At 44.1% G+C, this 14,825-nt stretch overlaps 1 protein-coding gene across 1 annotated transcript in view; it reads left to right on the top strand.

Moving 5' to 3' along the window:
• The window catches only part of CLF (SET domain-containing protein), a 61,190-nt gene extending 48,992 nt beyond the window's left edge, over nt 1-12,198 (top strand). Inside the window, exons 10-18 of the mRNA XM_086790059.1 lie at nt 8,877-9,526; nt 9,713-9,869; nt 9,958-10,178; nt 10,413-10,544; nt 10,627-10,717; nt 10,805-10,852; nt 11,055-11,183; nt 11,467-11,544; nt 11,673-12,198. Of these exons, the coding sequence (XP_086646185.1) occupies nt 8,877-9,526; nt 9,713-9,869; nt 9,958-10,178; nt 10,413-10,544; nt 10,627-10,717; nt 10,805-10,852; nt 11,055-11,183; nt 11,467-11,544; nt 11,673-11,864 (1,698 nt within the window). The 3' untranslated portion in view covers nt 11,865-12,198. The remainder of the gene's footprint in view (nt 1-8,876; nt 9,527-9,712; nt 9,870-9,957; nt 10,179-10,412; nt 10,545-10,626; nt 10,718-10,804; nt 10,853-11,054; nt 11,184-11,466; nt 11,545-11,672) is intronic.
• The last annotated feature ends 2,627 nt before the right edge of the window (nt 12,199-14,825 follow it).

Genomic DNA, 14,825 nt, shown 5'->3' on the forward strand with positions numbered 1-14,825 from the left:
ATCTAGACTCATGGAAGGGTTAGTGACCCTGGTGAGTGAAGCCTCATGGAAGGGGAAACTGTGGCGAGCATGTATGGTTTCATGGAAGGGTCATTGCCCTATGAACCATATGGACATGTGAAGCATGTTTGGCTTGGGCATGCGTATGGATCATAGGGGTGGTGCCCTTATGTTGTCCAATGGCATGGCAAGATGTTTTGTGGCTATGTATTCTACTTATTTTTTGTTTTGCAGATACTTTAAGCTACTTATGGATTTATAAATATTTTGGGACACAGTTGGCTCTTGTGCCTGTGTCTAGTTTTGATCCGGCTTATGGATTTATGGATATTTGAGACACAGTTGGCTCTTGTGCTTGTGTCTAGTTATGATCCGGCTTATGGATTTATGGATATTTGAGAAACAGTTGGCTCTTGTGCCTGTGTCTGGTTGTTATCAGAGTTGTTGACTCAAGATATGGATAAAGATTCTTTCTCAATACGGTTGGCTCTTGTGCCTGTCTCTGACTTAGGATCGTGGATTTGGATTTATGGCTTTAATGATGAAATTTTGAAATATCATGGATTGGCAGTGCATCTTGAATACTTGAAGGATATCTCAGTGGTATCAGGTTTATACAGTTGCGAACAATTGCTTTATAAGACGGAGGGGATGTCACCATTTGGTCCCTTCACTAGTCTTGACCAGTGTTTCACACACTCATTGGAGCCAAGGTGTGAACGGGGATTTCCCACAAAAGAAAGCTAAAGCATTTTACTGGCATAGTTTGGCTTGAAAGATGGCCATGCAGCATGAGCGCCATGGGATTTTTATCAATAAAGTGACTTATAATGTTTATAAGTCAGTGTTTTCACATATCATTGATGAAGGGCTGGACATACTATTATTTTGGGCATGTATATGTGGACAGAAAGAGGTGCCTAGAGCAAACTTGGGCTACAAGCTTGGGAAAAGCACAAAAGTTGATATTTTGGGCTGAAAACTTGGGCATTAAGCCAAGAAAAGCATGAAGTTGATATTTTTGGGCAAGTTAATGTATTTTGGGCAAAAAGAGAAAAGTGCTGCAAATATAGCTATTCAAGTCTATTAAAGCAAGGCAAAGGGTTGTTTTCAGCAGGTCGACTTTCTTCATAGCTCCCACATGGCTGGTCGACTTCCTCCATGGCTCCTACATGGTAGGCCGAGTCCCGACTTGCTCCATACCTCCTACAGGGCTGGCCGACTTGTTCCATACCTTCTATAGGGCTGGTTGACTCCTTTCTTGGGTTGTTTTGGAAGAATTTGGGATAGTTTTGAGAGCTCTTCTGTGGCTGATTTGAGGCTCTGTTGTGGGGTTGTTTTGGCACGGAGTTCGGGCCTTTTTCTGGCTCTGTTCCGGGCTGATTTATGGATTGTTTATGAGCTGATTCTTTGAGTTTTCGGATGGCTTTTGGTGTTGTGTTTATGTTTTGGCACTGGATAGATATCTGGGCAAGAGTTGTGTTGATGCTTTGTGGAAAATCCGGTGCTGTATGCACCCGCACCTTGGCTTATTGTAAAAGCGTCTCTCAATAAAGAAGTTCCTACGGGGGGCCGGCCGTTCCAGCTCAATGTGGTTTTTATATTGTATATGGTTCTTCCACTGTGTTTTCATGTTCTCTGGTATTTGAATTGTTGGTCTATTATCGTTCCACGTCCCCTATCGGTGACACATTCATATCGCTTGTTTACTCGAGCATTGTACAACATTCTCCAAAAAGTAATACAAGCAAATACTCCTACTTGCAGAGGGGAGGGGAGGGGAGGGGGGGGGGGGGGGGGGGCTTTAGTGGGCATTTGGGACCCAATATTGTGTTGCCTTCTTCATTCTCATTCTCATTCTCTCTCTACTCTCTGAATTAGATGGGGGGCCTTCAGTGGGTATTTGGGACCCAATATTGTGTCGTCTTCTTCATTCTCATTCTCTTCTCTCTCTCTACTCTTTGAATTGAATGCTCAAGATTCTCACCACATAAAGGTATAAAGAAGGCCTCCTTGTGCGTTATCACGATCAAGCTCAGTGCATGTAACATTGGTATCAGAGCATCAGGTTGGTGACCCATTTCGGCTACCTTTAGAAGTGAGAGCATCCGGTGGATGGTAATACCGTGGTCTGAAAAAAACACCGAGGCCTCCACCATGTTGGGAGAGAAATCACATCAAGGAGAAAGCCAACAAAAAGTGATGGAGGCACGAAGCTTCCAAACAGAAAGCATGCTTCCGCCAAGCACAAAAGAGCTCTTGAGAATAATGATGGAACAAATAAATTCTCTGAAGATGGAGCTTACCGCCGAAAAAGAGAAGCCCAAAGAAGGCATCTCAGATCTGGCATAGGTCCTACTCACTATGGATGAACAAAGAAGAAAAGACGAAGATCTACGTGAAGAAGCAAAAAGAAAAGAAGAAGCAAGATGTGAAGAACAAAGAAGAAAAGATGAATAAGCAAAAGGAGAAGTAGAATAAGAGAAAGAACCGAGATGTGCGGAGGAACAAAGAGATAAGGAAGCCACACGCAAATACGAAGAAGACCAGCGCTGTCCAAAAAAGCCGATCGAGAGTACCAGCAAAGACTCGACTTGGAGGCTATGCAAATCCAACATCAGCAAACAATGACACAGATTTTGGTGGCACTCCCTCAGCAGGCTCCGAATTCCTCGTCCTCTATCGTCTCTACCACCAAAGTCATACGAACCTCTCCAAATTTTAGTAAGTATGATAGTAAGTGTGATCATGCTGTTGTTGTTACTCAATTTATTCATCAATTTAAAGCACATTTTCCTTTAGCTAAAATTACAGATCCACAAGACAAAGTCCATGTAGCAGCACCCCAACTCACTGGGGAAGTTGTTACTTGGTGGCAGCACTGGTCACAACTTCACACAGATCCCATCGTAGGCCAATTCCACTTTCATTGGACTATCTTCGTGGTTGACCTCAAAGCCCGTTTTCTTCCACCACAGTACATCCCATGGACTTTGACAAAATTGGCAATAAAATTAATAACTCCAAGGTGTTCTTATAACAAAAATACTATACACTAAAAATGAAGGAGCATGTGACCAGCCTGGACATTTTCTAGTATGAAAGGGGTCTGGTGGACTCCAGGATGTCTAAATATTTGGAAAGTACCAACTTTGGGAATGGGGTCTGGTGGACTCCAGGATGTCTAAATATTTGGAAAGTACCAGCTTTGGGAAAGGGGTCTGGTGGACTCCAGGATGTCTAAATATTTGGAAAGTACCAGCTTTGGGAATGGGGATTATCCTAGAATACAAAGGACCACACTCCTAAAATTTAGGAGAGTTGCTATTTTTGGTCCAACTCCGATGGAAATTTTGTTCGCGTGGAATTGAGCAGATACCAAGAGTTGGCAAAGTGTCTATGACAGAATGTCTACTAGTTGGGATATTTTTAGAGGTAAGGTTTATGGAAAGACCCATCTCTTAGATTGTTACATGTGGCAAGAAAGTGGACGAAAGTGAGACAAGTGGCTTGACACTTGTTAGAAAGTGGATCAAAGTGAGACAAGTGGCCTCACACTTGTCACTTTAGCTTTTGTGTGGCTCTCCACTTGTCATCAGAGCCTTCTCTTTCCATTTTAGCTCATGGGAGGCCCAAATCTATAAATTGGAGCCCTCTCTTTTCATTAATGGAGGCTCTCTTGATGCACACTAGCCTCTACCACCGTTATAGGTTGCCCTAATGATGGCTAGTGTGCATTAAGAGAGCCTCCATTAATGAAGAGAGAGGGCTCCAATTTATAGATTTGGGCCTCCCATGAGCTAAAATGGAAAGAGAAGGCTCTAATGACAAGTGGAGAGCCACACAACAGCTAAAGTGACAAGTGTGAGAACACTTGTCTCACTTTGATCCACTTTCTAACAAGTGTCAGGCCACTTGTCTCACTTTGGTCCACTTTCTTGCCACATGTAACAATCTAAGAGATGGGTCTTTCCATAAACCTTACCTCTAAAAATATCCCAACTAGTAGACATTCTGTCATAGACACTTTGCCAACTCTTGGTATCTACAAGGGAGACTGAGAGTGGTAGCACAGGATCCAGAGGCCAGATATATGTGGATCAGCTTACAGCTCTCACAGGACAGGGTTATATACATAGCCCTATGTTACTTTCCTCCATCAAGATCCTCCTATGTCATTACAGAGGACATGCCACAGGAGGAGGAGACAGGAGCCTCGCCATACACTTGTCTGTCAGAGGAGATTATGCATTAGTATTTCTTACGGGTGACTTCAATGACCACACACAGAGCAGACAGTGTGAGGTGTATGACTATGATGACATGGAGATCCTCCACCGTGTGGATCCAGAGGAGATAGGGGCTAGTCGGGCATCAGAGGACACTGGACCAGACAGAGGACATTATGGGGACCACTTACTAGAGTTGGGAGCCAGGCATCGTCTCGTTATTTATAAAAGGATGCTACAGTGGCCGAGATCAGGAGGGCTGACATGCTTCCCACATGGGAGTCATACACGGACCGGAGGCACGGTGGTGGACTACATTATGGGGTCTTTGGAATAGCTTGTCACGTCATTCTCCATCCCACCTCGTCCTATTGGGGCAGATCATACATACTTGGCATTTTCACTAGCCGGATCACCAGTATCACCAGCCCCCCACATACCGACGCCACACACTACCATCTACTTCACACATGACATGGCAGACATATACACCGGCAGAGTAGAGGATGGGCTCCTACTCATGGATCCCCTGGCACCTATGGATACCATTACAGCCCAGCTTGCATCACTCCTACACACGGTTGCATTACAGAGCTTCCCACATCGTGTCCACTTAGGAGAGCCTACGAGATCTGGGACTATGTCCCAGAATAGATGGTATGATGACGAGTGCAGAGCCCTATACTCACGGCTCCGCATTTAGAGAGCCCTGGGAGCCATCACAGAGCAGGAGTCGAGGAGAGAGATGAGGAGACTTACTCGCCGCAAAAGGTGGGCCTTCGTAGAGATACAGGAGCTAGAGATCTTCCATTTCTTCATGAGTAGAGATAGCCCTATCTCATGGCGGCACTTCAGAGAGCCCCGAACACCGACACCCATTGCAGACCCACATACATGGCACACATATGTAGAGGGCCTATACCACGCCCCACAGCAGCCACGTATACCTCAGCCACAGGAGCCTCGACCTACCACAGCTAGCTTCTTTACCCACTCGATGGTAAAGGAAGCTATCCGCCGCCTACAGCATGGACGGGCCGCCGACCATATGGGCCTACAGGGTGAGCATCTCATATATGGAGTAGATTCTTTGGCTCCTTTTCTTGCACACCTGTTTAACAGGGCACTAGGAGAGGGTTTGACTGCGGAGTGGACGATGCACACCATTGTGCCGATCCACAAAACAGGGGATATGCTCGATCCGAGCAACTACAGGACGGTTATGGTTGGCCACGTGTTGGCCAAACTCTATGGTGCAGTGTTGGAGCAAGAGCTTAGCTTATATGCTGAGCGAGTAGGTTTACGCTCATCAGGGCAGGCAGGCTTCAAGAGAGCTTTCTCTACCATTGACCATGTATTCACTTTGAGATGTATGATTGATCAGGCCAGAGTGAGGAAGAGAAAGCTCTATTGCTGCTTTGTGGATTTTTGCAAGGCATTTGACACAGTACCATGAGAGAGGCTCTTTCAGCGCCTATAGTCTCTTGGCATACCAGGAGATATGACATGGGGCATCTATGCATTATATGAGCAGGTTTTTGGGCGAGTCAGATGCCTAGGAGGTATGTCCGAGACTATTGCTAGCACCATTGGTGTGAAGCAAGGATGCCCACTTTCCCCCACGCTATTTGGGTTATACATTGATGAGGTGACTGACTTCATTACACGGGGAGGCGGAGATGGAGTTGATCTAGCAGGTACCTCAATACATATTATGCTTTATGCTGATGATATTGTATTAGTGTCTGAGTCTCCAGGAGGTCTATAGCAGCATCTACATGCACTCGATGATTTCTGCACACAGAGGGGTCTTACTGTGAACCTTGGGAAAACCAAGGTTATGGTCTTTCATACATCGAGACAGGGCAGGAGTCAGTTGACATTCACTCTAGCAGGACGCTAGGTGGAGGTGGTGACATCATACGTGTACCTAGGGGTTACCTTCTCTGCAGCAGCCACGCGCTTCACCATGGGTTCAGCAGCCAGAGCCAGATTGACACGGGGATATGCAGCATTGGCTATGCTAGAGAGACAGTGCCACCAGGCGCATTTTCAGGAGCCCCGGACGAAGGGGTGGCTATTTGACACATTAGTCACACCGGCACTGATGTATGGAGCAGCGGTATGGGCGCCAGGACTTGCTACCCATTGGTGGACACAGATAGAGAGACCACAGGCCCTCATGATGGCACGCATGATACGTAGCAAACCGTCGGTACCTCATGACATTATCCGAGCAGAGTTTGCTGTGCCTCCTATGATGGTAGAGGCCATATTCCAGACTATATGCCTGCTAGGCAGATTCAGAGAGATGCCACAGGACAGATTGTCATACAGAGCTTTTGAGGCATCTAGACAGCTGGCTGAGGCAGGAGACAGAGGATCATGGTATGCACAGGTCACACATTGGTTCTCACAGCATGGCCTAGACATGGATCATCTACCACCATTCCAGTATGACAGGGATGCACCACATATCCGTCTCTCATAGTGAGAGGAACACAGTATTGAGACAGGACCTATGGCAGCTGCTCTATACACGAGAGACATGGATATCACCTACACAGCCTCTTCCACCGAAGATGCTATACTACAGAGATCACTTCATGAGTATCACTGATGATGGATTTATAGAGAGGCCTAGATACATGGAGGGCTTTTTACCACACGGCTCCCGAGTAGCTATGGTCAGCTTAGAGTCTCATCACATCGATTGGAGATCGAGACTGGCAGAGCAGCACGGATCCCCCGAGAGGAGAGGGTATGCAGATTGTGCAGAGAGGAGGTGGAGAGTGAGGAGCATTATGTATGTAGATGTAGAGCATATACAGCCATCAGAGAGAGATATCCCATTTTGTAGGTGGAGAGTGAGGAGCATTATGTAGATGTAGAGCATATACAGCCATCAGAGAGAGAGATCCCATTTTATTCCGAGTGCCACATTCCCTACGCCAGATCTTTGAGGCAGCAGACCAGCGCATACTGGGGAGATTCATTCTAGACATACAGCATCACAGAGAGACATCATTACAGGCTCAGAAAGCTCCAGAGAGGGGACGACAGACATAGATTACTACATTTTTTCAGAGATCCACCCCACTCCCAGCCCCTACACAGCAGGGAATTACTCTCCAGAAAGCAGAGACACTTAGAGCCTGCAGGAGACAGAGGACACCTGGCTTTTAGACACCATGCCTATACTAGAGAGAGATGACAGAGATCAGAGCTCAGTTTCACAGAGGGTGCGGAGCGACTGGCTCGCTTCAGAGCAGACCCAGGCATGTTCTTCAGGGAGCTGTGGACACCCCCTTCATTGATGTATACCATTCTATACCCCTAGTATGGTACAGGATGGAGCTAGCTAGGTTGCATATCATGATTGTATACTCCATGCATATAGCTTTGCATTCTCCTAGTAGTAGAGCTTCATCACCTCCCCCACTCATTGTACTTATTGCACACCCAGATTCAGCTTTTTAGTTCAGTATTTTTTCATTTTGTTGGGATGACAGAGGATACCCCACACAGGTACACTGATTTGTATCATAGGCCGAGTTCGGTCTTTTGGAAGACGTTGATAAAATCTTTCTTTCTTTCTTTCTTTCTTTCTCTCTCTTGAAGGCTGCCCATGAAGAATACTGGCTGTTGGGGACTGTTTTGGAGGCTTCCATCGCGAAGAAATACTGAAGGCAAGGGTAATTAATCATTTATTATGATTTCTAGCCGTTGTACTTGTTGTACCAGCCCTTGTACTTGTTGTACCAGCCATTGTATTGGATGTACCAGTCCTTGTACTTGTTGTACCAGCCCTTGTTCTTGCTGTACCAGCCATTGTACCGGTTGTACCAGCCATTGTAACTACCGTACCAACCATTGTACCTGTTGTACTAGTATTTGTACTTGCTGTATCGGTTGTACCAGCCATTGTACCTACTGTACCAGCTATTGTACTTGTACCGACTGAATGGAGAGTTGTACTTGTTGTATCAGCTCTATTGCATGAAGACCCGTGGTTTTTGGGGAAGAATCAATACCCACACGGAGGTATATGGATTATCATGTAGGCTCAACATTTCTACAGCCTGTATTCCGGCTTCGTTGCCTCGTGTTGGGCTGTGTTATGGCTTTTGTATGTGGATAATCCGGCATCTCCCGTGGGGAGAGTAAGGCCCTCAAAGCTTGTATATGATATTATTCTCCTTGGGTAATAAAATACTCCAAGGGGAAGGGGGGGGGGGGTCGGCCCATTCCGGCCTCTATGCGGTGTCACATGGGCAAGCTTCATTTTCAGCATTTGTGGATATTTTGTCCAGCTTTTATGTTTTATGCAAAGTGATGATGGATATATGTTAAGGCTGCTTTCTGGTGATGCTATATGTTGATGTTCAAACGGAAGACCAAACATAACTAGTTTAGTCTCTTCCATATCAAGGGTTCTGATAATCATGTTTTTATTTTTATTTTTGATGTATCTATCATGTACACTGCATGCATACACGGTGCATGATAGAATTTTTTGTATATAAAAGGTTCTGTTTAGCTATTTAAATGGTCCTTTTTTTTTCCTTAATTTTGGGTTTTGTACCATTAAGCGTTTGATGGATCTATATGTTTTTTGATATATGAAGGCATGAAACTTTTTTACAGGGGGTTTCAGGAGCAGATGGAGAGAGAGTCAGATCCATGGATGCTGCAGCAAATGAGGTGTGGACATATTTGCTGGAAAAGAAGGGGACAGCATGGACGACCCCGGTGGTAGATAGCAGAACAAAGGAAGAAAAGGAGAAAGCCCATGGGGGGGAGGATAAAACTGATCCTATTGATGCAGAAAACAAAGACGAACCTCCGAGAAACGAACCTGCAAAAAAAGGGAGGAAGCCAAAGAAAAGTCCCAAAAGAAGGGCTGAAGAGGTCCTAGTAAATATACGAAAGAAGCAGAACAAGGTAGCTGCTTCTGACGCTGAGCCTGTGGCAAGTACTTGTGAAAGGTCATCCAAGCATCGGGATGGGTTACGGACAGCATGGAAGAAGGGTGACAAGGCAGTCGTGATGTCCAACAAAACCGTGAAAAAGCAAGACACTACCACAAAAGGCACCACGGAGACTGATACTAGGAACGGTGATATGGAGGTGGACAGTAAGAGTGAACGGAAAATTGAGAAGAACTCACTTGAAGAATCGGGTAGAGACTCCGTAAATGCTGATAATAAGTTGGTCAACCCGGTAGAAAATTCCATGTGGACCAAACTTGAGAAGGGACTCTATGAGAAGGGCCTTGAGATCTTTGGTAAAAACAGGTCTGCTTTACTCAAACGGGGCTCTTTGGTAAAAACAGGGCCTTGAGAGAGAGAGAGAGAGAGAGAGAGAGAGAGAGAGAGTCCTAGGGATTTAATTGCTTTAGTTAGGTGGGAGTATGTCTTTATAATGAATTTTCATTCAGTCTTGTGTCTCACTCGATGAAAGCATTTTGTCCATGAAAACAGCTGCTTAATTGCACGCAATATGCTTAAAGGAATGAAGACATGCAGAGAGGTGGCAGAATATATTGCTCAGCATGAAATGGCCCAGTGCAGGGCAGGGGATGGTCACAATTCATACTTGCATGGGAGTGGCAAAGCTGTGGAACGTGATGATGCCTTGGTCAGAAACTGTTTAATGTGAGCATTTACAAGAAGATTTGGTCTGCTCAAGGGAAAATTTTGAGGGCCTTTTCCTGTGATCATTGCAGGATATGGAAGTACGCACACGTACACGTTTTTGGCGAAGGAAAGGCAGAGTTCGGAGGCTGAAATACACTTGGAAATCTGCAGGTCATCCTGCAATCAGGAAACGTATAGTGGACTCTAAAGATCAGCCATGCAAGCAGTACACACCCTGTGGCTGCAAGTTCAATTGTGGAAAGACATGTGCATGCCTGCATAGTGGGACATGTTGTGAGAAATATTGTGGGTAGGCACCTTCAACTTAAGTCTGCATAGTGGGACATGTAAGAAATATTGTGGTTAGTCACCTTCAAATTTAAGTCTTAAGTCGAGGAATTTCTATTGGGAATGCTTTCTTTTTTTCCCACCTATATGAATGCCTGTTTACAGTGTCGAAAATTCTGGCATTTTTGCTTCATGCATCTTTTGTTTGCTCATTCCTGTGGGTATGTGCTTGGGGGGGGGGAGGGTGTGATTGCAGGTGCTCAAAAAGCTGCAAGAACAGATTTAGGGGTTGTCATTGTGCCAAGAGCCAGTGTCGTAGTAGACAGTGCCCATGTTTTGCGGCAGGTCGTGAGTGTGATCCTGATGTTTGTAGAAATTGCTGGGTGGGGTATGCTCTCTGATGATACTTTTCTCTTGTTTTTTTCTTGTTGCGAGATTTTGTGGTCACATTTCTCTATTGGGAATACCAGGTGTGGAGATGGTACTCTAGGAGGCCCACCTCAGAGGGGGGACAATTATGACTGCCAGAACATGAAGCTCTTGTTGAGGCAGCAACAGCGAGTAAGACCTTTAATATTTGAATGGATTATCTGGTAGGATTAACATGCTTAAGTTTACTAAGAATAAATTGGTTATGGCTCCATGAAGGTGTTGCTAGGCAGGTCTGACGTTGCTGGTTGGGGAGCATTTCTGAAGGTGGCCTTTCTATCTTTTGTATTCATTTTAGCTATCGTGCTTATTTTTAATTAGTTTGAAGGAAGCCAAGTAAAAGTTGCATGGTGAACAATATTTAATTTGATTCAATGTTTGTTTCTAAGACGTGGAGTTGGACCATAGGAGTTGATTATGTATTGAGGGCTTCTAATTTTCAAATTAAACTTTACTTTGTTTTTAACAGAATTCTGTATCGAGGCATGATTACCTTGGAGAGTATACAGGGGAGCTTATCTCACATAGAGAGGCGGATAAGCGTGGAAAAATCTATGATCGGGAAAATTCTTCTTTTCTGTTCAACTTAAATGATCAGGTATCCAAGCTTGGCCTTGCAAGTTGTACCTTTTACTCTCCCTTCTGATGAAAGTGGTATACACCATGAGTGCAGTATGGATCATGAAGTCAAAGTCGCAGATTAAAGGGTGGATACACCGTCCCTGCCTGTCAACGGAGGGCCCATCATGGCTGCATGCCAGGGATGGAGGGCAGGCAATCTTGCCTGTTCAATTCTCCGCCTCTTGCAAGGGCAGGGGCAGTATCCCCTCTAAGTGCTGCTATCTGATCACATTGCGTGCTTCTTGTTGTGGTTGCCCCAGTATGTGTTGGATGCATATCGGAAAGGTGACAAGTTGAAGTTTGCAAACCACTCTCCCAATCCAAATTGCTATGCAAAGGTAGAAATCCACCAAGCAAGTTCTAAATCCTTGTGGTTGTTTGGATATGTTGATGTGCTGACACATGCAAAGATGCGTTTGATTGCAGCACAAAATTAGGTGCTAAAGTGATTAAATTATTTGTCCAGGTTATAATGGTAGCAGGAGATCATCGCGTTGGCATTTTTGCTAAGGACCGCATTTCAGCTGGAGAAGAACTGTTTTATGATTACAGATACGAGGCCGACCGTGCCCCAGTCTGGGCAAGGAAACCGGAGGGCTCAAACTCCAAAAGAGAGGAGCCATGTGCTACAGGTGGACGTGCTCAGAAGATAGCTTAAGCTATCCTTCAATACTTACTCAAGCTTGAATTATAGCATTTCTTTGTATTTCAAGAAATGCTTATTGCCACATTAAACATCACTAAATTGATTGTGTTTGGGTACATGTACAAGTAAACCAGATGAGCTTCCCACTGTATTGAAGGCTTCTTCACTGATATTCTTTTAAGCACAATTTAAGGAGATCGTATATGGGAGTATAAACAAGGTATTTAAGTTGAAACCAGCTTCTTGATCTTTGCCTTTGTACTTCGCAGAGGTCAGGAGTGTGGTACACATGTTTTAGCTCATGGGATGTCAAAACACCTTTTCATCAATCAATTCTTTGAAATCCTTTATGTTGTTAGCACTAATCGGCAACAAGCAGCAGTATTTCTTATGACATTACCAATTACTGATAATATAGATGAAGTGCCAAACAGTGTTAGATATGCTCAGGGAAACTCCACAAGTATGACATGCAGCAATTTGCGTTCATATTGGGTCACTACCAAGTGCAAGCTTTTAAGCGAAGCATGGGACTGCGCGCTTAGTGTAGCTTCTGAATGTTTCAATTAGGTGGAAGCATGTTGCTACTACTTTCTTTGAGTTAATGGAAATGAGATTTAAAAAAAAGTTTTTTTCTAAGACAATGCCTTACTTTTCTTCGCTATGCTATACAAGAGTTTCCTTTTTGCAATAGACCATAGAAAATCACGGCTGGAAACTGGAACAAAACAAGACGTTATCCCAAATTGCAAGGTGATCTCAACCAATATAGGGCACAAAGGTGCCAAGAGAGTCCCGTGGGGGTCATTGAGAAAAAGATCCCTTGATCCCAGTTCCTCATGAAAACAGTGTGCTTTGCATGCGCAGTTCTGGATGGTCCCTGTATACGAGCCCATGTGGCCATAAGTGGTAAATATCTGCCTATATGGTACAAGTGCACTGAGTGTCGTATATCTGAGTGCCCTCAATAGCCTCGTGCATGTGGCCCTCCAAATCTGCCGAGCTGTTATATTGTCAATGAGCTCCCAATAAGTATCGATCCTTTGTGGAGCTGTCTATACTGTGTGTGAGGAATACCCTATAGCATGGAATGTTGGGCCACACAGTTGCATGTCATTATGGCAGCATCCAGATCCCTTCTCTCGAAAAATTATTTGTGGACCAGACCGAGTGAGCCAAGCAGTAAAGCAATAGCACCCCAAGTAACATAAATGGTCTCTCTCCTTGATGTGCATGTAAGTTGAGCTATAGAGTCCCAAATCCTCTGAGCAGCACTACACCCCCATATATGCAATGTTGAACTCTCAGAAGCTAACGAGCATATGGGGCAGGTGGGGTCTACACCAAAAATAGCCCTCCATTAACTAATGGGAAGGCCACCTAGTGTTACAAACTAGATCAATTGACTCACTGTCTCACCACGAGTTCCAAGAACCCTGCACTTCTCAATAACATTAGCACCTATATTGGTACACAAAGCCCCTTTCATAACGATATAAGAGTAACAGAAAAATCAAACTACTACACTCAAGACGGCATTGGGAGTGCTATGACATCACCCCATTGATTCAAAAGAGATTTTGGCATGGACTTTGGCAATCATACAAGAGGAGCCACATCTCCCATTCTTTTGGCTATTCTTACATAATGTTCTGTTTTTAGGGTTGATCCACTTGGAAGTTGCCCACAGGAAATGAGAAGGATGAGGAAGGGGAGTGTTTTGGCATTCGTGGGGAGCCTTAGTAAAAAGTTCCACGCAAGGTGTACAAGACATGGAGTAGGTGGCTCCATTTCAATGTAATGTTCTGAGTGTGCCAAGGTCATGAGTGTGAATCTTTTCTTGTGGGTTGACAATCAAATGCCCACGCGTTTTGAAATTATGTGCCCATTTTCGTAATGATGAGTAGACCCTGACTAGAAATGAGACCTTTTTCTTCGTTTCATACAGTAGATTTTTGGTTTTTGGATTTTAAATGACTACCTTGCTCCCTTTGTAGAGTTGCTATGATTGAATGTAGTGTATTTATTTCTCCAAGTCCATGCCTTCAACACAATCAAGCCCCAGAGAGAGAAGGAAAGAAAGAACCTTTTATTAAGGTCTTCAGAAGACCACTAGGCTCTATGAGACAAAGCAGTGTTACAAAGTATCCAAGTGTTACACTGATCCTAGTAAAACAAAAAAATAAAACACTAGAAAAAGACCACTAGCTACAAATACAAGTCCTCAAGAATACATCATCAAGAATACAATAGCATGATGAACCAAGGTCCAATGAACATCAATCTAGAGAGAGAGAGAGAGAGAGAGAGAGAGAGAGAGTGCAAGTTTCAATGTCTCACAATAGATCCCCACTTCTATCAAGGTTACCTAGTGTTCTCAAAAGGCCCAAGAAAACAAATTTTGTTAAAACTTGGGACCAGCCCGCCTTGTTGGAGGGGGGAGGGGATGTGAGAAGAAGTGGACCATTGTTTTGAAAGTGAAAAGAAGAGTTGATAAACTTTTGGAAAATCCTTTGTTACTTTTCAATTTTGACTACAACAAAAGATGTATCATGCTAGTCTTCACAATAGCCATTTTTTCTAGCCTTTTGAGACTTTTGCACAATCCATTCCTAGTCAACTATGACATTTCAAATAAGACCCTTCTAGAAGACTAATCTCATTATAAGATGAATGGTTGATTGACATTTCAAATAAAACTCTTCTAGGGGACTAAAGATTGATAGTTGATGAAAATTCCTAAGATTAAAGAAATTCAAATGATGCAATTTTTTAAATAGAAATGATCAATTAATTTAAACCACCCCAAAAAAAGTTTTTAAGTTGGGAAAATAAACTATGGAAAATTCATGTGTGTGTGTGTGATGTGTTTGTGTGTTGGGGGGGGGGGGGGGGGGGGGCATGGGGGGCACATGCATTGCTTGTGTGTGTATATACGTGTGTAATATTCTTGTATGCCTTCTATCAAATCAA

This window comes from Cibotium barometz, chromosome 4 (assembly GCF_041138505.1).
Source record: "Cibotium barometz isolate CiBa-2024 chromosome 4, ASM4113850v1, whole genome shotgun sequence".
Taxonomy (NCBI): Eukaryota; Viridiplantae; Streptophyta; class Polypodiopsida; order Cyatheales; family Cibotiaceae; genus Cibotium; species Cibotium barometz.